We start from the raw sequence: 22,236 nt of genomic DNA on the forward strand, positions 1-22,236 counted from the left end.
ACAAGCCAGAAGAGAGTAGGGGCCAATATTCAACATTCTTAAAGAAAAGAATTTTCAACCCAGAATTTCATATCCAGCCAAACTAAGTTGCATAAGTGAAGGAGAAATAAAATCTTTTACAGACAAGCAAATGCTTAGAGATTTTGTCACCACCAGGCCTGCCCTACAAGAGATCCTGAAGGAAGCACTAAACATGGAAAGGAACAACCGGTACCAGCCATTGCAAAAACATGACAAAATGTAAAGTCCATTGATGCTAGGAAGAAACTGCATCAACTAACGAGCAAAATAACCAGCTAATATCATAATGACAGGATCAAGTTCACACATAACAACATTAACCTTAAATGTAAATGGACTAAATGGTCCAATTAAAAGACACAGACTGGCAAATTGGATAAAGAGTCAAGACCCATCAGTTTGCTGTATTCAGGAGACCCATCTCACATGCACAGACTCACATAGGCTCAAAATAAAGGGATGGAGGAAGATCTACCAAGCAAATGGAAAACAAAAAAAGCAGGGGTTGCAATCCTAATCTCTGATAAAACAGACTTTAAACCATCAAAGATCAAAAGAGACAAAGAAGGCCATTACATAATGGTAAAGGGATCAATTCATCAGGAAGAGCTAACTATCCTAAATATATATGCACCCAATACAGGAGCACCCAGATTCATAATGCAAGTCCTTAGAGACTTACAAAGAGAATTAGACTCCCATACAATAATAATGGGATATTTTAACATCCCACTGTCAACATTAGACAGATCAATGAGACAGAAAGTTAACAAGGATATCGAGGAATTGAACTCAACTCTGCACCAAGCAGACCTAATAGACATCTACAGAACTCTCCACCCCAAATCAACAGAATATACATTCTTCTCAGCACCACATCACACTTATTCCAAAATTGACCACATAGTTGGAAGTAGAGCACTCCTCAGCAAATGTAAAAGAACAGAAATTATAATAAACTGTCTCTCAGACCACAGTGCAATCAAACTAGAACTCAGGACTAAGAAACTCAATCAAAACCGCTCAACTACATGGAAACTGAACAACCTGCTCCTGAATGACTACTGGGTACATAACAAAATGAAGGCAGAAATAAAGATGTTCTTTGAAACCAATGAGAACAAAGATACAACATACCAGAATCTCTGGGACACATTTAAAGCAGTGTGTAGAGGGAAATTTATAGCACTAAATGCCCACAAGAGAAACCTGGAAAGATCTAAAATTGACACCCTAACATCACAATGAAAAGAACTAGAGAAGCAAGAGCAAACACATTCAAAAGCTAGCAGAAGGCAAGAAATAACTAAGATCAGAGCAGAACTGAAGGAGATAGAGACACAAAAAACCGTTCAAAAAATCAATGAATCCAGGAGCTGGTTTTTGAAAAGATCAACAAAATTGATAGACTGCTAGTACGACTAATAAAGAAGAAAAGAGAGAAGAATCAAATAGATGCAATAAAAAATGATAAAGGGGATATCGCCGCTGACTCCATAGAAATACAAACTACCATCAGAGAATACTATAAACACCTCTATGAAAATAAACTAGAAAACCTAGAAGAAATGGATAATTTCCTGGACACTTACACTCTCCCAAGACTAAACCAGGAAGAAATTGAATCCCTGAATAGACCAATAGTAGGCTCTGAAATTGAGGCAATAATTAATAGCCTACCAACCAAAAAAAGTCCAGGACCAGACAGATTCACAGCCGAATTCTACCAGAGGTACAAGGAGGAACTGATACCATTCCTTCTGAAACTATTCCCATCAATAGAAAAAGAGGGAATCCTCCCTAACTCATTTTATGAGGCCAACATCATCCTGATACCAAAGCCTGGCAGAAACACAACAAAAAAAAGAGGATTTTAGACCAATATCCCTGATGAACATCGATGCAAAAATCCTCAATAAAATACTGGCAAACCGAATCCAGCAGCACATCAAAAAGCTTATCCATCATGATCAAGTGGACTTCATCCCTGGGATGCAAGGCTGGTTCAACAGATGCAAATCAATAAATGTAATCCAGCATATAAACAGAACCAAAGACAAAAACCACATGATTATCTCAATAGATGCAGAAAAGGCCTTTGACAAAATTCAACAGCCCTTCATGCTAAAAACTCTCAATAAATTCGGTATTGAAGACCAGCTTAGCACTGCCCTGGACACAGAAGTGGTCCGTGGTCCCAGAGCCCGGTCACACCGCTGGTGGAAGGCACCAACCACGGAAGCCCAGCGCCACTCGACCCACACTCCTGGTTCTACTCCCTGATCTTCCAGAACCTTCGGACGATACACGTCATCCCTGGTGCCCCAAGAGCAAGGTCAGGTGGAAGCAGAGGTGGTGACAGATTTCTCCTTAACACTGGAAGGCACAGCCACTTGTTACTTAATTTTGTTCGTTTTATTCATTGTTTTAAAAAACAGAAACCTTCTACAGCACTTAGTCTGTGTCAGGCCCTGTCCTAAGCTTTTCCAACGCTAACTTATTTATCCTCCCCAGCCGGTGAGGAGGCTGCTTCTGCCCAGTCACTGAATTCTGTTTTGATTTGCTTCCCACTGCCCAGTCACTGAATTCTGTTTTGATTCACTTCCCACTCTTAATTTTTAAAAGAATTACACAGTAACACAAATTCATTGTAGAGAAACTAGAAACTCCAATGAATAAAAAGGTTTTTTCTTTATTTTTCATTTAAAAATAATGGTAGACTCACAAGAAGTTATTTTAAAAAACACACACACAGCACAGAGGAACCGTGCGTGCCCTTCACCCAGCTGGCAGAAAGTTCTAAGTCTATAATCTCAGGACTGGAAGACTACGACCTCTCAGACAGGAGGAGTCTGCACGGGCTGAACGGTATCTATGTCAGCCCTGACACAGCCCCTCCCACCTGTAGCCAGAGGGTGGCCCCACACAAGGCCCCGGAGCCCCCATGCCGGCCAGCGGGGTCCACCTCCCAGGCCCACTGAGGGGCATTGTCTTCTGAGCAGGTGCCACCCTCACTCGATGTCCTGGAGATGGCTGTCACCTGTGACATAAAGCCACTCACCTCTGGAGGGCCCCTGGGGGCTCCTGAGGACTGGGGGGCCCTGCCCAGAGTCCCCCGAAGTGTACGGCTGTCACCCCATCCTCCCATCAGCCATCAGTGGGACGCTGGTCCCCAAACTGCAGCCATGCCTTGGACAAGACCAAGGCCCTCGTGTGCGATGGCCCAGACTCCAGAACTCCAGGAGGCTCTGAGGATCTGGGCCCAGGCGCAGACCCCATGGACTAGAGACTGAAGGGTCCAAGCCCCAGAGGCTGCCTGGGATGGGTGCAGTGGCCTGGCATGAGGGTGGTAGGTGCTGTGTCCCTGGGGAAGCACCCGGGGCTGGTTTACAGGGGTGCAGCCGGTCATGGAGGGAGGCAGGTGGAGGTTGATCTTCCGAGACCAGCACCCTGTGTACACTCAAGTCTTTGATGCCTTCCCTACCGCCTCCCCGTGCCCACCTTGGGAGCCAGCCCCTCCCTGCCTCATCACTGGGGGAGGGGCACTGTCTCTGGACCATGCTGGATGCGTGCACCTGCAACCATTTTTTGGGGCCCACCCAACACACCTAACACGCAAATAAAGCCACAGCAGAGCCCATGGGAGTGTCGGTAAGAGCCACGTTTATTTCTTAATTGGACAGAGCCTCAAGTGCACACACAGTACAGGAACCTAAGGCTAACACTCGGGTGTAAGACATCGGGACGAGCGTCGTGACGTCGGGACGGCAGCTATGATATGGGGTCTGGGGTGTGCCCACAGCAATCACATATGTACAAGCCAGGGACGCGGCCTCTGAGCCACAGGGGAACCAGGGGACGGACTAACTACAGGAAGCACAGGCCCAGGGAGAAACGCAGGTCACCACAGCTGCTGTCCATCTGGGGGGCTGCACGGCCCGGCCCCAGGGGTGAGGGAGTGCGCCTTTCGTGGTCCCCACACGGGGGAGGCTGGCATAGGACCAGTGCAGCAGCACAGCAAACACCCGTGACATCAGTCCCACCAGGGCTCCAGGCGCAGGGACTGCAGGGACCAGGGTTAACAGGGAGGGCCACCTCATCACAGCCGTCCTGGGTGGGGGAGTCTGTGCCTGTGCAGCCGGTGAATGAAATATTGGCATCTTCCAAGGGCTGACTCTCAGTGGGAGGCCTTGGACTTGGCACCCCTGGGTACTTGCCGGGTCTCATCAGAGCCCGAGTGCTGGTCGGCCTGGAGCCCGGCATCCCCCTCTATCTGGAGCCACAGCAGAAGGAGCTCCCCCTTTCTGGTGGAGGATGGCTGACCCCAAACCAAAACAAGCCCCCAGACTCGGCAGCATAAAGCATTAAATGAAGCTGTCTGAGGGAAGCGGCTTTCCAGATCTCACCTTCCCCACTTAGCAAGAACCAGCATCCACGCTGGGCCTGACTGTCTCCTGATCACTGCACCCCGTGAGCACCTCCACACCAGCCCTCCACCTCACAGATGTGGAAACTGAGTCTTAGGGAGCTCAAGGAACTCAGCTAACGTGATCCCTAGGTGGTTTCTGGTAGAGAGAACTTCAAAAAGCCAGGTTTCCTGACTCAGGCGACCTCCTCTCACCATCAGCTCTGGGTTTCTGGGCCCTGGCTCAGGCACTCCTCACTAGAGCAGGCCTGGAAGGAGGGAGTCGACGAGGGCTGCGGCGTGGCCCTGGGTCCTAGCCAAGGCCAAGACGGCACCTGGCCGAGAGGACACAGCCAGGCAGCCTCCATGGCAGTGGAGGCTTCTGAATTTAGGCAGCTCCCAGGCTCCTCCCCTCAGCCCACCTATGCCGCAAGTGCTCTGCAGGTTGGCTGGCCTCAGACACCTGCGACCTGGGGGGCACCCAGACCCTTTGGAGGCCGCAGCCTCAGGCTGGCTAACCTGAGTGGGCCGTGGCAGGGCCTGCACCTCCTCTAGCCTGCCTGGGGCCCGTGGGGCTCTGACTCATCTCAGACCAGCGTGTTCTGCCCCTGCCTCTCCTTCCTGCCTCCAGGCAGCCCTGGATGCCGGAGCGGGTGCTTCTGCAAGAAGCTGTTCTGCATTCTCTCCTCTCTGCGTCTTGGCCCACTGCCTCCAGAGGACACCCATGGGGAGCACAGCCCACCTGGCTTCTGAATTTTATTCTGGGATGTAAATCCTCACTCACCTGGGAGATTTGCAAAGAAAACTGCTGTGTCCTATGTCCTGCCTTCCCAGGCGTGGCTTCCTGAGCCTTGATTCTCCCTCACAGAAACCCCCCATCAGCCCCTGGGAGAGCCTCCCAGGTAGGGGATGAGGGCGGCGGTGGCCACACTGCACCTGAGCCCAGGTACGAAACAGGCTGTCCCAGGCAGGCAGCCACAGAGACTGCAGCCAGCGTGGGCCCCGGCCCGCCTGCCCTGCACCCCACTCTCCGAGGTGGAACTTCAGGGGCCCAAACAACCTTCCCAGAGGAAAATCTCACACCAGAACCTTCCCATGTGGTGTAGAAGGCCCATGCTCCCCCACTCCCGAGCCGCTGTCTCTCCCCAGGCATGGGATCGGGGTCTCTGAGGCTCATGTCATCATCACGGGGGACAGCCTGGGAGGGTAGGAGCCTCGGAGCCAGTGGGGTGCAGCGTCTCCCCCACTCCAGGAAGCAGATCTGGTGAAAGTGCTGGGCGATGCCAGAACACCTGGCCCTAGGTCTGGAGTGCGAGACCCGACGTAACTGCTCCCGTGGGCCATTGGAGCACAAGACCCGACATAACTGCTCCCATGGGCCATTGGAGCGTGAGACCCGACGTAACTGCTCCCACGGGCCATTGGAGCGCGAGACCCGATGTAACTGCTCCCATGGGCCATTGGAGCGTGAGACCCGACGTAACTGCTCCCACGGGCCATTGGAGCGCCAGACCCGATGTAACTGCTCCCGTGGGCCATGGCGGAGGAGGGGCTCTGTTGCTTGGCTACTGTCTTTCCTTGAGCTAAAAAGAGACCAAATCGACCTCTGGGTGTAGGTGGGGAGGGCCCTAAAACCTCCCTAGGCCTCTGGACATGACTCCTATGAACAGACTCTCAGCTTGGGACTGGCCCCCGTGCTGTCCTGGGTGGCCCTGGGACACTGGTGTCTGTAGAGGGGGTGAAATGGGACAAGAACAAAGGGACACTCCAGATGCAGAAGGGAAGAGCTCCTTAAAGATAGTAACCGCGGAGCCAGCCGCCCTCCGTTACCCACCGATCGGGACACCCCACCCCATGGATTTTCTCAGTGGGACTCACAGAAACTCTGCCCTGGGAACAAAGAGAGGAAAGTCTTTGTAAGAAACCTGCTAGTGGCAAAATTTCTTCCCAGAAGCTACCTTGAGCTCACTCCATTTCTTACCGCAGCTGAAGAGGCTGCACCACAGCCCTCAACACCTAGACCGTCACCCTGAATTCTGACCTTCCCTGACATCCTGGTCTCAACCCATCACCCTACCCTGATGGTCCGCGGACAGCACACAGCCCCATAGTCTGCACACTGGCGGGTGATCCCGACCCTGCTCCCTCCCGGTCCCCACCCAGGACAGATCACAGCCCGGGTGCCGTCTGCCTCATCTCAGAGCCAGAGCTGAGTGTCACCCCAAACCCTTTCCCGGGGGAAGCTGCCGGAACTCTTCTTAGAGTCACATCTCAGGTGGTTGCCCAGAAGAGATGTGCGTTCTACCTCCCACCAGAGGAACTCACACCACCCTCCATGCCGCTCAGACTTCAGGCACCAGAAGACCCCCCACCCTCCCTCACATACACCCAGGACCCATGTGGCTGTGGAGAAGCCTGGGGCCCAGGTGATGTACCCGTGTGCTAGCCCCAAGGTGCCCCACTGGTCCAGACAGCTCCTCACTGTGGACTTCCAAGGTGTCCCTGCCCTGCCCTGCCTGTCCCTAGCAGGTTTGGGAGACACACGTGGGAACAAACGGGGTGGAGGTGTTTGGGGGTTCCATCTGAATATTACAGGGCTATGTGGAGGCATTAGAAATAAATACTTATAAATAGAACAAGTCTTATAGTTAATTTCCGAGTTGACCGTTTCAATGTCACTAACTAACGTATATTAATTATAAGTCTGTCTATGCTTAAAAAAATATTAGAACGGCAGCAAGAACCCCGTGACCTGTGCCCTTGGCCCCCCCAGCCCCTCCCAGCTTGTTCCACCAGAGCACATTACGCAAGAAGAACCGACACGCGCGGCCTCTGCTGGGAGCACAGCTGGTCGTGTGGCACAGGTCCCCGGGCCTGGCATGGGTGTCCCCTGGGGGGTCGACCCGGTCGTGGGCTGTCTGGCAGGAGAGGGGCCGGGTGGCAGGTGACAGGACAGACGAGGACAAGGGTGGGGATGGGCTGGGCTTGCCGGCTGTCATGGGAGGGCTCGGGTTCAGACCCGCATCTGGGCAGACCTCCTTCTGGAGAGCTTGGACCTGCAGGAGAGTTGGAAGAGGCAGCGTGGTCAGCCCAGGAACACCTCAGGCCACATCCACCACACCCTCCGCAGGCAGGCAGCCGTGAGGGGCAGCCACAGACCCCATGTCCCCACTGGTTCCCTCACCACCTGGGGAAGGGACTGAATCTCTGCTTCCAGTGTGTAGGACTCAGCCCACCCGTCCCCTCCTGCACCCTGCTTTTCACATCCCTGCTGTGGGAGGGACCGGCTCCTTCCACAGCCTGCCCCAGGGCACACGGTTTCCCCATGCCAAGGCCACTGGGTGAGGAAGTAATTTTGAAAGTATGGCCTGGGATTTATCACTCCACAAGAAGCCACGACTCAGGGAGTGTTAACAGCCCTAAGGGTGTCCCCAGCCCACACAAGCGAGGGCAGGCCGCACCGCCTTCCCCTGGCCGCACTGCTTCCCCAGGCGGCCTTGCGGGCAGGACCCCCGGCAGAGCAACCACACCCTGCGGCCGGCCCTACTGAATGGTCCCTGCCAGGAGGGGATTGAGGGCAGGACCCTGGGAGAGCAGTCTCGTCCTGCAGCCGGGCCCTACCAAATGGTCCTGGCCAGGAGCCGGTTGAGGGCAGGAACCCCGTGGGAGCAACCTCGCCCTGCAGGCAGCCCTACCGTATGGTTCCGGCCAGGAGGGGGTTGAAGGCGTACAGCCAGTCGTGCATGTCCTTGTCACTGGCGGCCTGCAGCAGGATGCCACGGTGTTCCGTGCACACCGCGAACGTGTTGGGTGTCTGCAGAGGGAGGTTGCTGGTGAGGAGCTGCCAGGCCGTGTGGTCAGCACACCACCCTCCTGCTCCCCAGGGCCCAGGCAGGCAGGGAAGGGGCACCGCCAGGAAAGTCCCAGGGAAGGGACACAGAGGGAAAGGCTGACCCAGCCAGGGCTGTGACTGCCTTCTGGACGTGTCTGCAGCCGGTGGTCCCAGGACACCCTCACCACTGCTCTGCATCCCCACGGGATGTGCCTGCCCCACATGGCCCCTGCTCCCTGGGACCCTGGCTGGGTTGCTGGTCCAGATGTGGGTCCGTACCACCCACCTCCACCACAGGGAATCAAAAAACCATCTCGTAGACATTCACAGATGGCTCAGAGAAACTTCTCCTCTGGCCAGCCTGAAGGAGTCCGGGCTCCTGAACTTGTCCAGGGCCATTCCAGTGGGAGGGGCCGGGCAGAGTGCGGGTAGGAGGGCTCCTTTGAGCCCTGTGGCTCTCCCATTTCTGCAGGGCTGGTGCCACCACCTTGGGTGACTCCAGAGGAGGGGACATGGCTGCAGCCATCACACAGGAGAACACTAATGCTTGCCATGACTGGAGCCCATCCCCACTAGCTGTCGCCAGGAGCATGAGCCCCATGGGCAGGCAGAGGCCTGAGGCTGAGTCCCTGAGCCCGACCTCGGTGGAACAGGACGGAGGGCCAGAGTCTGGGGTGAGCAGAAGGGCCTCCTGCTCCCACGCAGGGCTGCAGAGGGCGGCAGCTCAGCTCCTGCCCTGCTGCGGTTCCCGGTGCCTGAGCCTGAGCCGGGTCCAGCCGCACCTTGAGCATAGCCTGCTGGTCTTCGCTGTACTCCACCTGGGCGGTGGCCAGGTTGAGCACGAACCGCTCCACGGTGTCCTTGTCGCTGTTGTACATGTAAGCGTAGGGGCGCCGCACCACCACGAAGCGCCTGGCCCAGCCCGACGTGTGTGGCTCCAGGAAGTGCAGGTAACCCTTCTTGGAGACGATCGGGCTGAGGGCAGAGAGCTGCTCGCTGGGGCCCTCGGTGGGGGTGGCGGCTGACTTGGGCACTCACCGTCCACCACCCAGAGCTGGGACGCAGCAGTGCCACCCACCTCCCCAGCCAGAAAGTGGGTCGAGGCATCGAAGGGCGCCTGGCAGAACCCCGACCCAGCAGGCCGGAGACCAGACCACCCACCCAGCTCTGGGCCTCAGTTTCCCCCATAAAATGGAAAACCTTAAAGAAAAAAGCTAAAGTTGCTGCAAGGCTGCCACACTTGCCCCGTGACCACGAGTTCCCCACCTGGGCCTTGGCTCTGACCCCACCCACTCCCCTGTGCTCTGTGCTGGTTCCCAGCCCAGGCATGTGGGTCCCAGGGGCCTGCCTGACCTCCCAGCATGGAGCTGCCCCTGCATGTGGGTTAGGGGCAGCCTGCCTGAACCTCCAGTATGGGGGTCGGGCAACCTGCCTGTCTCCCCAAGTATGAGGGTCCCATACTTGGGACCTGCGCCCCCAGTATGGGGATCAGCGTGGCCTGCCTATCCCCCGTCAGCACGGAGCTGGTGGCGGTGCTTTCCAGGGAGGCCCTACACACCTGACTCGGATCTCCTGGATGTCAGGGACCAGCAGGCGCTGGGGCTCCTTGTCTGCCTCTGCTGCCCGGGCAGGGGAAGGGAGCTTCTTGGAGTCGGCCTCTGGCAGCAGCTCAGGCTCTGGGCTGGCTGGCCGGGAGCAGGGCTGTGGGGTCCTGGGAAGTAGAGGGTAGTGCTGCACACTGCAGGCCTCCCTGGGCCTAGGGCCATCTCCCCCCAGGCTTCACCCTCCTCAGAGCTGCAGTAGGGCGCCTTCGTGGGGTCTCCCCAGCTGTGCCCACAGTGGGAGCTCCCGGGGCCCGTCCACCAGGACAGCCAAGCTTGTGCCTGGTTCCAGGAAGTGCTGGGCTTGGTGGGGAGGGTCCCCCAGGAACCTCAGGGCCCCAGCCAGGGAGCCTGTGCCCCCCTCCATGCCCTTCTCCCAGTGGCTCTCCTGCCCCCACCTCCACCCTGTGAAAGCAAGTCCAGCATCTCTTTATCTCCACAGTTAGACTGAAGGTGACACGAGGTTCTAAGGAGCCACTGGAGCAGAGGGCACAGCTGGCCTCCCGTATGGGGCCCCCACATGGGCCAGGCCCCACACGACTTGACCTGGTGGTCAAGGAGGCCTGCAGAAGACAAGGCCAGCTGATGCCACTGTCTTTCTTTTTTAAGCGAAAATTTGGAACCCTTAAGGCATTTTAAAACAAGAGTGAAAACCATCTGCCGGCTTATGAATCAGACATAAGGGGTTCACATGGGGTCTCTTCCAGATGTGGACCTGCAGGGGCCAGGTGTTCCCTCCGCAATACTGACCCTAACAGTGCTCACGCCCTCTTTCATAACCTTCTCTTTTTCCATTATTTTATAAGCACTGTCTCAGGAAAAGGGAGCTTTAGCTTGTTTTCCAGGCATTTCTGGTCTTCTTCAGGGAAGAGAACACACACACTAGGATGGAGCTGGCGGGGCACAGGTGCCCTCTGAGAGGGCTGCAGACTCCACTTCTCCAGGCCCTTCCCTCAGCCTGCGGCCGTCCCGAGACACTTGGCCATTGGGGCCCCCGTTCTGTGCTCCCCATGCCCGAGTCATGGCCATTGCCATGGGTCGGCCGTGGTGCCGGAAGCCTCTCCGGGAGCCTAGAGCTCACTCACCTCAGGTCAGTGGCACCGTACCGCCCTTCAACCAGAGAGGGGCAAGTGGAGGAGGGGGTGAGAGTGGCTGCCCCTAGAGGGGACATCGACGGGTCCCGGAGCAGGGTGACAGACATCTCAGAGAGCTGCGGAGGAGAGAAGGCATTTTTCAGGGGACACAGGGAAGTGGGGTCTCCGGCCTCCGCAGGTGCTGCTCCCTGTGCCTGCGTTTACCCCGCACCTGCCGCTCAGGGCACCCCACCCCTCCTACCAGCAGCCTTGGCTCAAAGTTGGCCAGCTCAAGACCCCTGGCCCCCTTCAGCCCCTGCGGCCCCTGGCCAGCCCCTCCCAGCACTTCAGGCTCTGACCTGACCCAGGCAGCCACCCCGCCAATGCCTCGAGGAGTGGGCTGGGTAAGCTCTGCCCTGCTGCCTCCTGCTCGTGCCAGCATGAGGTGGCGCTGGGTGATGCCATGGGGGCAAGGAAGGCCGTGGGCCGGGGCTGGATGCAGCACAGTGGCAATTTCCCAGGTTATAGGGGTGGGGTCGGTCCCAGGAGGAGGAGGGACAGCCAAGTGGGGGCTTGGCCAGAGGCCACAGTGTGACGGCCAGACAGGGTGGGGGCCAGGAAAACAGCAGAAGCCTGCAAGCACGTGGGTGCATCCCAGGTCACAGGACCCACCCGGCCCCTCACTCATGTCCCCACCTCCCATGGACTCCAGGCCGACCCAGGGAAACCAGCCACTTAGCTATGAGGTGTCTCTCTGCACTGAGATGTGTTCCTAGGAAACTCTTAACTGCCTTTTCCCACTCAGAATGGGAGTTTTCCTCAGGGACCACTGCCTATGGGGGCCCCAGCCCCACAGGGCAGCCTGGTGCAGCCCCTCCACACCCACCTTGCTCTCGCTGGCACTGACGCAGACGTGGCTGTGTGTGTACTCTCTGTTGAACGTGTGCGTGAGCAGGCGCAAGCACTGTGGACAGAGCACACACGTGGTCAGGGGCCAGGCCTCCTGGGATGCTGCTCAGCCAGCCTTGCAGGCTCTTCTACCCACCCTTCCCCAGACACAGGTGGGTTCCGACACCACAGCACAGTGGATCAAGGTGGACAGCACCTCCACCCCGCCCATCACTGGGTGAGCCCAGGAAGCCTCCCAGGGTCAGGCTCAGGCTCAGCGCCTGGTGTGAGGGCCAGAGGCAGTGCTGCCTCCAGTACAGGAGGCCTTCCCAGAGGCCCGTTAAGCCGCCAAAAGAGCCACTTGTGGGTGGAAGTGGTCAGCTCCCCATCAGCACAGGTATTCAAGAGAGAGCGAATCATCACTTGGGAAGGGAGGCTGCAAAAGGCACCCAACTTTCAGTGTAGGTGGGGTGGAATCAGTGGGCAAGGGGACCCTAGGGACCCTTCGAGCTCCTAGCTCCTTGTGGTGCTAACCAGAGCAGCCATGGGCAAGGCTGGGTTGCTGGAGTTGCCCAGGAATGACTCAGGGCCCTTGAGGGCCTGGGGCTACGGCTGTGCTGCCCACCAGCTGGACCCACCTTGACAGCCAGCTCCCGCTGTCTCTCGTTGGGAGCCTCCAGAGGTGATGGGCGGCCCTCAGTCGAGAGTGGAGAGGAGGCGCTGGAGGAGCCGTGGGACTCAGAGTCCTCGCTGAAGGCCGGGGACAGTGCCTCCGGGACAGGCCGCTGGGTGGTCTCCAGCTTCTCCCGCAGGAGCAGGTAGTGCCTGGTCTTCTCCACCTTCAGACAGGACACAAGGCCTTACCTGCTGCACCTCAGGGGCGACCTCTGGAGCTGGGCTCAGCCTCAGCAGCAGCATGACCCTGTGGGCAGACTCCTGGAGAGCCCCCCCTTCCCCTGGGCTAAGACTGGAGACTGATGGCCCTCAGCTGTGAAATGAGGGAACAGATCCTGGCGCTCCAGGGCTGACAGCACTCAGCCCCCACCCCAGCCCTGCCGCCTTCATGGCCAGCAAGCAAGCTGCTCCCTCTCGGACACATGCATCTCACGCGCCAGGCTGTGGGGCAGGGCTGTGCTGCCCTGCAGTGCTGGAGGCCTCGGGAGAGGGCTGAGGGGTGGGCACGGCCCTGGCCTCACGCATCTCACACGTCACATGTCATGTGTCACCCACACTCGGCCCGAGGCAGTGCCTAGATGCTGCATGTTGGTTTCCCTGATCAAAGCCACAGAGGGCAGCCCGGGCCTGTGACTTTCCTTCCGGGTCCTTTTCTGGCGTCTGTCTATATGCCTGAGAGTCTCCCTCGGTAACTCCAGAGCATGCCTCTGCGCTACACTGGCCGTGCTTCTGTCACGCCCACAGCCCCACGGTGCACACTGGAGCGTCACATGCTCCTCCTGCAGGTGGCTGTGACTCCCGACGGGCTGTGCTGCCCCCCAGCGGGCACCAGGCACTGGGCCCTCTCCCGTTTTCGCTCTGCAGACAAAGCCACGTGGACACGACCGTGCAGGCCTCATCCTCTGGGGCTGCCTCACCTCCTGCAGGAGGCTCAGCTTCTCCAGCTCCCACTGGTGGTCCAGAATGAGACTGTCGCTCCGGGGCCTCCAGCCCGCCAGGTTCTCCTCGCCCCGGACGTAGGCCACGGATGTGTCCAGGACTCGCCGGCGCCGGCGCTGCATCCCTGGATGGAGGATGAGGACACCCCATCCCGACCTGATGGGCGGCTGCTCCTCCCACCCACCCTAGAGGTCCACCCACCTCTGAAACTGCCTCCCCTCTGGGGTGAAGATGAGTTTCCCCTGGTCCTTGGTCCACCCTGGGGCCCAAAGAGCCATGCAGGCCCCCTCCAGAGGAAGTTATCCAGCCCGGCGTCCCGTGGCCATCTCGGCTGTGCCTTGGGAACCCGAGGAAGCCAGCAGGCCTGACTCTCCTCCCTCACTCTCCTCCCATCTCGGAACAACTCCAGAAGCCACAAGGTGAGTGCCTGTGTTCTGTGAGGGATCCCCCTGCAAATGGCAGCTTAGCTGTGGTCACCCCGAGTGGGCAGAGGTCGAACAGGCCAGGAACCCACCCAGTGAGAGCAGGGCAGATACCTACCTGGGCTGCCCGCGTCAGCCACGTGGCACAGGCTGAGCTCGTACACGCCAGTCACACGGTTACTGCAGGGAGTAGAAGGAGTGACACGTAGTCACCAGGCCCCGCAGTGGGGATACACAGCCCACCTGGCTGCTGACTTTCCCCACCATCAACCGCACATTCAGCCTGGCTGGGGTGGTGGGCATCGAGGTCCCTGAGCTACAGCCCCTGTTCAGAGTCCTCATCCCAGACCCCCTCCGGCCCCCAGAGAAAAGATGTATTGACTGGTCTTGCTCAGGTGCCCATGGGGCTGTGACCTGCCCCCACAGCAGCCTCCGCTTTGTCCCAGCCCAGGGGAGACACAGGCAGCATGAGCACAGCATCTGGCATCTCCAGTCCCTCCAGGGCATCGAGAGCCCCGCAGGCCCTAAACCCCACAGAGCAGCCCCACTGTGCCCAGGACAGATTCTGAGAGTACCGCGGTCACCCTCCCACAGACAGGTTGGCAGTATTGCACAATTACTGAGTGACTTCCAGAATGACCACAGTCAGCCCTCGAGGACACTGGGTCCTGATCCCCAGGCTTTTTCCTCCCAGCTGTGCCCAGTGTGAACCTGGATACCAGGTCCATGTGGCAGACCATGGGTAGACCCACTGAAGGTAGCCATGGGTGCCCGGTAGCCTCGGCGGCCCTGCTGTCAGGGCCCTGACATTCCGGCTCATTCTCCCCCACCCCCAAGAATGCAAGGACATGGTCAGCACGCAAGGACATGGTCAGCACGCAAGCATGGCTGGTCCCGGTGTTTGGTTTCTGGCTCCCCAAGGTGCCAACAGCCTCCAAGAAGAGCCACCCAGCACGTTCTGTGGGAAGCTGTGTCCAGAGCCCCCTTCCAGGCACCGCCCATGTATCCAGCTTCTCCTTCAGTGCCTTATGGGTAGTCCCATGGCACAGGTTCCTGTGGTCCCCAGGGAAGACGGTCACCGGCAGTGGGGCACGGTGTGGCCCCAGGATCACCACTGCGGAGGTTGCAGTGAGACTGCCTGCCCCTCCTCCCGTCCCCCGCAGGCTGGCCCTCAAGTCCCTCATACAGGTGTTGGTGTACCCTGCAGGAACCGTGGCCTCCACGGAGTCTCCATCTGGGGTGAGCAGGAGGGGACTGAGCACAGGGAGCCAGCCAGGAGTGTGGCCGGGCCTCACACAGGGTGAGCTGCCGGGTGGCCCAAGGACCGCTGCCAGGCAGAGTCCCGCCTGGCCTGCACCGAGACCAGGGTGGGAGTCCCTGTGGCCCTCACCCCTAGGGGCTTACCTCTCTGAGGCCCGAAGGCTCCCACTGCCAAAGAGGTTGCGTATGGAGCGTGAGGCTGGCAGCTTGGCGTCGCGGGAATAGAAGACCATGCAGAAGTCCTTGGTGATGACGGCTGGCTGGGTGCAGTTCTCCATCTGAGATAGACAGGGGGCGGGGCTCAGGCACAAGGACACCCCAAGTGCCCAGGTGCCCTTCTAGCCTTCTCCTGGGGCACAATGCCCAGCACCAATGGGCAGCCCCAGGGCCTTCCCAGGGTCTCAGGTGTGGCCCGGACCCAGGCAGGAGAAAGTCTCTGCTCCTGCCCTGGAGTCAAACCCCACTGGGGACAGGCAGCCACAGCCCTGTCCACGCCTGGGCGACACGAGGAACTGGTCTCCACGTGACAGGCAGCCACAGCCCTGTCCACACCTGGGCGACACGAGGAACTGGTCTCCACGTGACAGGCAGCCACAGCCCTGTCCACGCCTGGGCGACACGAGGAACTGGTCTCCACGTGACAGGCAGCCACAGCCCTGTCCACACCTGGGCGACACGAGGAACTGGTCTCCACGTGACAGGCAGCCACAGCCCTGTCCACACCTGGGCGACACGAGGAACTGGTCTCCACGTGACAGGCAGCCACAGCCCTGTCCACGCCTGGGCGACACGAGGAACTGGTCTCCACGTGACAGGCAGCCACAGCCCTGTCCACGCCTGGGCTACATGAGGGACTGGTCTCCACGTGTGGGACCCCGAGGGTCCCAGGCACAGGCTCACTGCTCGGGCCTCAGCTGCCTTACCATAAAATTGGGGCGACACAGGCCGGGTGCAGTGGCTCAAGCCTATAATTCCAGCACTTTGGGAGGCTGAGACGGGCGGATCACGATGTCAGGAGATTGAGACCATCCTGGCTAACACGGTGAAACCCTGTCTCTACTAAAAATACAAAAACCTAACCGGGCGAGGTGGCGGGTGCCTGTAGTCCCAGCTACTTGGGAGGCTGAGGCAGGAGAATGGTGTAAACCTGAGAGGCAGAGGTTGCAGTGGAGCCAAGATCCAACCACTGCACTCCAGCCTGGGTGACAGAGCGAGACTCCGTCTCAAAAAAAAAACCCAAAAAAACAAAAAAATTGGGGCAACACCCTCCCCAACCTTGGAATGTCTGTGAGGATCAAACCAGGTCTTGTTTGAACACGCGCATTTTAACTCAAACACCACAGAAAACGACTTCCTGGTGGGTGACATGGTGACTGCTAAACAGCTGGCCCCTGTGTCTTCCTGAAGTGGGGGCAGTTGCTATGCCCAGCTGAAGAGTCCTAAGCACTCGCTGGGAAGAGCTCTGCCAACATCTCCTTAGCACAACCTCACCACCGTCTGCTGAGATGGTCATGCCATCCCCATGTGAAGCCGGAATAATTTGGCTCTAACTAAGGAGAGGGGATGTGCTTGCAGATGCCCCCACCCACTGCTCCCCATCCTCCCTCTCCCTCACTACGATGACTAGCAACAAACGCCCACACTTCCAGTTGCCTCTTGCACTTGGAAGGGAGGCCACAGCCCAGGTCTGGCCACAGCCTGTGGACTGCAGACTCCTGGGGGGCCGTGGGGATGGGACACTTCTGTTTCTGTGCTGCCCGGAACGCAGACACAATGTCTGGTGGTGCTGCAGCCATCTTGCATCCCAAGGACAACACCCACACACTAAGTTTAGCAGAGTGAGTTAACTGCCATTCAAAGCACATGGAGACCGGGCGCGGTGGCTCACGCCTGTAATCCCAGCACTTTGGGAGGCCGAGGTGGGTGGATCACCTGAGGTCAGGAGTTTGAGAACAGCCTGGCCAACATGGCAAAACCCCATCTCTACTAAAAATTCAAACACTAGCCAGGAGTGGTGGTGGGCACCTGTAATCCCAGCTACTTGGGAGGCTGACGCAGGAGAATCGCTTGAACCCGGGAAGAGGAGGTTGCAGTGAAACTGCGCCATTGCACTCCAGCCTGGGCGACAAGAGTGAGACTGTCTCAAAAAAAAAAAAAAAAATGCACATGGATTTCTGTATTCAACCTTGCAGAGTCCAGTTTTGTTTTTGTTTTTTTCCAAAAAGGCACATGAATTTAACCCAGGAACTTGAGAACTTGAGAAGTCGTCTGGGTCATCTGGGGTTGTCCAGAGCTTACAAGAACCTCAAGCTTCGGGTCTGGGTGGTTTTGGTGGCGTGCCCTGGCATAGGTGCCTTGCCTCGATATAAGCAGAGAGCGTCATGTAGATTTTCTCTCGGTAAGGGGTGACCCGGTTCAGCAGGAGAGAGTTGTGCATGGAGCTGTCCCACGCAGCCTCAAATTGGTAAAAGGTCCTGAAAGGAAGCAGAGATGAAGTAGAAGTTGATGGCATGGGGGCTGCTCTCAGTCAGGTTGGGGACATGCAGACAGACAGAGTGACAGACGTGGGGCAGCCGCAAGGGAGCGGCCGGGGACACAGGCTGGAAGCCCGGGCAGCGGTACCAGGAAAGACGGGTCCCTCCTTACTCAGGACCCAGAGAGTAGCGTCTCTTAGACGCCCTGATGGGGGCGAGCCCAGCATTTTCCCAGCTCCACCACAAATGGTGCCCCAGCTGTCACGCTGAGGCTGGAAGGAGAGGAGGCAGCAGGGAATGAGAACAAGAAGGGCAGAGAGGGAAGGGAAGAGGGAGGCAGGACAAGGAACTGGGACGTGGGGAACACAGGGAAGAGAGAGGGGAGGGCAGGAGGAGAGGACTCGGGCAGGGAAGAGAGGAAGGACAGAGGCAGGGAGGGAGAAGGCAGAGCTTGCACCGGGCCCACCCCAGCCTCAGTCTGAGTAAGGAGGCACCACCATCTCTCCCTGGACCTGAAGGGGACCTGCCCGGGTTTGACAAAAACCTCCATGGTCCATCTCCTCTGACAATGGACTCATCCTTGGTCCATCGGGCAGAGGAAGGCCCCGGGGGGAGGATGCTTGGCATGGAGGCAGGGCGGCTGCCACGAGGCCGTGTGCAAGAGTGTCTCTCTGTTAGCACATGGGAGACAGCGGCGGCCTCGCTGTGTCCCTGATCTCCAACCTGGAGTTAGGGTGAGCACAGCCTGAGCCAGCTGCCCGCTAACCCTGTCCCAGGGTGGCTCAGGGCCAACCCCAGGGGCCTGGGATTGTACATCCCCATGGGGTTGAACTGCGTTCTGCAAACGCCTCGGGTGCCCTCCACTCCGGAACAGGGTTTTCTGTCACGTGAGAGTTCCTGTTTGCAGCCCTCTGGATGGCGGAGTGACTGAACTCCTTCCTCAGGCCTGGTGCTCACAGGGAGGACTGATCACAGCCAAGGTGGACAATTTGCCTGAATCCAGAGTGTGGCCACTCTGCAGACCCTGAGCAGCAGGTTCAGCTCCCCCACCCACCACCCGCCCAGCCTCGCCCAGCTCCCCTCCAAGCATCCTCACAAGGACACAGTTCAGAGACATCAACACACACAGCTGGGCGGCCACGCAGGCTCCAAGGCGGCCGGGCCCCTCCAGAAACCGCGGTGGAGCCCAGGTGGCACCGGGCTGCCCTGTCTACTACACAGCATGGTCTGGGATGCAGGGCATGGGTCTCACAAGTCGGGGGTGTGGAAGGAAGCAGGGACCAGGGAGGGCTGCTGTCAGACACACGTCACGGAGGAGCAATCCCGGGAGAGTAAGGACAGTGGGTGGTCAGAGAAAGGGCGTAGAAGCAGGCAGACGCCGAGTAGAAAGGAACTCGGAAGAGCAGAAGAGGACAGACCAAGCAAGGGCGGAAGAGAAAAGTGAGCTGTACCTAGTGTCATTTCCCAATGAAACGCTAAAGGTGGAGGCAGCCAGGACACACACGTACACACACAGAAGAAATGGAGACGTCAGAACAAGCACCGGCACAAGACCCAGGGCAGAAAACTTAGGAGCTCTGCAGGCACACGCTGGATCTCACGGCCCCCAAGCTCTCGCTGCACACTGGGCTGGGGTGCAAGCCCCATGTGGGGCCCCTGGCCCTGGCCCTGCAGACACCCCCTTCCCTGGGGTCTGCAGTGAGAGCCTTGCGTCTGTCCTCAGTCGGACCAGATGGATGCCTGGGAGCCAGGACAAAGGCCTGGAGGGATTTGCTCCTCTCCTGGAACATTGCGGGATCCTGTGGAGGGTCTGGGCTGTAGGCCAGGGCTGGAGCCACTGCAGCCTGGCCCGGAACAAGCGCCTCAGACCGCCTGGAACACCGCAGAGCCACTTCACAGCTGCATGGCCTCAGGATGTCACCAACAGCTCTGTGCCCCATTTCCTTGCAAGTACCATGGGGCAGTAATTGCCCCTACCTCAAGATGTCTTGCAGATTAAATGAGCTAATACTTGAGCACGATGAGAACACAACCTGGAGCTGGCACATGTCAGCATCGCTATCCGGTACACGTCAGCGTCGCTATCCGGTACACGTCAGCGTCGCTATCCGGTACACGTCAGCGTCGCTATCCGGTACACGTCAGCGTCGCTATCTGGTATACGTCAGCGTCGCTATCTGGTATACGTCACTATCTAGTACATTCTAGCATTGCTATCATCCTCGTTACCTCTATGCACTGGGTAAGGCCCAACCTGCAGTTCCCAACAGCTCTGTCTCTCCTGCTGGGCCCAAGCATTTGGTCCCGTGCTGGACCCTCTATCTTCTGCCTCCAAAGTCCCTAAAGGGCCTCAGCTTGCTTCTCTTCCCCTTCCTTCTCTTCCGTCTCTGTGTGGAGACACAGCCCACCCATCCCTCACCCCTTGGCCCCAGGATCAGAACCAGCAGGTCTTTTCCAGCATCAGCACCTACTCCCTTCTGTGCACCCTTCAGAAAGCACCAGGTCCTCCCAGCCCAGGCACTCCTCAGTCATCAGGAACCATGTCCCTGCCCCATCCTGGGGCTCCTTGGCCCCCAAGTGGGACACAGCAAAGGAACAAGCCCAGCGAGGCAGGCAAGACCCCAAGGCTCAGCCAGGGGTTGCTCCTTAGAGCAAGTGGACTCTGCTGGAGCCAGGCCTGGGGCTGTAAGTAGAACATGAACCCACTTCCACATGAGGTCCACAACAACCCCCCGAGGGTCCTAGCAGAGAATTTCTCAGTCCAGGTAGCATGTGGCTCTGCCCTGCTCAGACCCCAGTGGACTAGAATCTCTCTGAGAACCTGACTGTGGTGGAGTCTCACATGTGAGCTGGGGAGAGAATGGTGGGAGGGGGCCTTATAGGACTCTGTGCACAGCAGGGACGGGGTCTTCCCATACCACTGTCCCATCCCCCAGGTGCCAAGATGGCCAGCCGGACCAGGGTCTGACATGGGCACAGCCATGGTGCTGCCCTTAGGTCATTTCCAAACTGCTGGTCAGCCCCAGAGGCCTCCCACTCTGCCCAGGGGAGCTGCACCCAAAATGCCTCTCAACCAGCCCTTGACCCACATCCTGCCTGGCTCCACCAGGTCACGGGCAGCAGACGCTGGAATCTCAGGCCAGGAGGGTCCCTGGCAACATTCTTTACTCCCCCTACTCCCCTCAAGCCTCTACAGAAGGAGGACAGGTCTTACCCAGATCCCAAGTGAGATTAGAGGGGACAACGGCTGGTGGATGGGAGTGGAGCAGGCTGGCAGAGTAGCAGCTCACCCACACAGGACACACATGGGACCCGCACTGCCAGCTGGGGCCCCCCAAGCTTGCAGGGCACAGCATGGGAACCACTGACAGGTGCCCCGCGATCATACAGCAGGAAACCAAGACGCAGGAAGGCTGAGAGGTGGCCAAGATCACCCTGCCATGGCAAAAACTGCAGGATGTGGGCTGGGAGGGCCTTGGAGACCACTCCAGGACCCCCACTCCAGGAGCGGGCACGAGGTTGCCCCAGGCCCTGTCCCCTGAAGCCCCCCTCACTCTATGCCACGTGACAGCTGCCAAACCCTCAGAATCATCACAAGAGGAAACATGCAGCCCGGATGTGGAGGCCCAGGTTCTCCAGGGAGGTGATCCTCCAGGGAGGTGATCCACCAGGCTGAGGCCACAGATGGCAGCCAGGGCAGACCCTCCTCACTCGTGGGGAACATGATCCCAGCAGGAGACTTGATCCAATGTGAACACACAGCTAAAAGCAGGGGATTGTGCTTGAACCCCGACCTCAGGGATACGGTTCACAGGATCTGGACGTGACACAACACAGTCATGTGGCACCACCCACCAAGCAGTCGAAGAATGGAGCAGAGAACACAGGCAGCCCAAGTCTGTCTCTGGGATGAAAGCTGGAAGCAGCATTCGCACAGGGCCCAGCCAATTGGAGCAGGCTGGGCCAGGCACCCCTGAGGGCCACAGCCTAAGCCAGCTCTGTAGCCTCTCCACCTCCAGCCTGAGTCCTGGTCAATGCTGGCCCCACTCTCCCAGCCCCCTGAGGGCAGTTGCAGGCTCCCTCCTCGCCTGACTGAGCCCTGCCCCTGGGATCTGTCCTGTGGGGAAATGTACAACTGGGAAGCCTGATGGTGCCCTTGAGAGTTTGAAACCTGGCCTGGGGGCAAATCTGCAGTAGATCCACACAGAGACAGAGAGATTTTACAGCTAGGCAGGCCAGAAGGAAGTGGGTGGAGTCAGGAAGCCTGCCTGGAGGAGGGTCCCTTGCAGCTGGGTTTCAAAGCCCACCAAGGACTTAGACATAGGGGCTGGGATGGTGGGCATGCCACATGCCAGGCATGCCAGATGCCAGGCACAGGCACAACAGAAGCAGGGAGGGGGTGGGGGCGCAGCTGGAGAGAGCTGCATCCTGTCCCCACAGGTTGAGGAATGCATGGACTCTGAGCATCATCGGATGCGGCTCTGGCCCCGGGCTCCACCAGCAGCACTGGGCTGCAGCCACTGACAGCCAGAGCTGGCGCCCCAACCGTGTGCCACCCCTGAAGCCGTGCCAGCTGGGAGACAACCAGCATGTCACTGCTCCCCACCACCTCCACCGGACGGCATGGCCCTGGAGGTCGCTGTCCT

General features: G+C 58.4%; 1 protein-coding gene across 36 annotated transcripts in view; it reads right to left on the reverse strand.

Annotated features, from left to right (window-relative positions):
• Positions 1-3,667: 3,667 nt before the first annotated feature.
• Positions 3,668-22,236, reverse strand: part of KIF1A (kinesin family member 1A) — a 113,727-nt gene continuing 95,158 nt past the window's right edge. For 20 of the 36 annotated variants that reach the window (XM_045368098.3, XM_045368124.3, XM_045368120.3 and 17 more), the window contains 12 exons: positions 19,042-19,065; positions 17,476-17,590; positions 15,261-15,394; positions 13,975-14,036; positions 13,413-13,558; positions 12,459-12,659; positions 11,819-11,896; positions 10,945-11,069; positions 9,817-9,969; positions 9,041-9,233; positions 8,122-8,240; positions 3,668-7,482 (listed from right to left, as the gene is read on the reverse strand). In XM_045368098.3, coding sequence (XP_045224033.2) covers positions 7,440-7,482; positions 8,122-8,240; positions 9,041-9,233; positions 9,817-9,969; positions 10,945-11,069; positions 11,819-11,896; positions 12,459-12,659; positions 13,413-13,558; positions 13,975-14,036; positions 15,261-15,394; positions 17,476-17,590; positions 19,042-19,065 — 1,393 coding nt within the window. In that variant the 3' untranslated portion in view covers positions 3,668-7,439. Of the gene's footprint in view, positions 7,483-8,117; positions 8,241-9,040; positions 9,234-9,816; positions 9,970-10,944; positions 11,070-11,818; positions 11,897-12,458; positions 12,660-13,412; positions 13,559-13,974; positions 14,037-15,260; positions 15,395-17,475; positions 17,591-19,041; positions 19,066-22,236 lie in introns of those variants that run through there. The other 16 variants (XM_045368125.3, XM_045368123.3, XM_045368110.3 and 13 more) reach the window with 2 other exon arrangements.

The sequence above is a fragment of the Macaca fascicularis genome, chromosome 12 (genome assembly GCF_037993035.2).
Source record: "Macaca fascicularis isolate 582-1 chromosome 12, T2T-MFA8v1.1".
NCBI classification, from domain to species: Eukaryota; Metazoa; Chordata; class Mammalia; order Primates; family Cercopithecidae; genus Macaca; species Macaca fascicularis.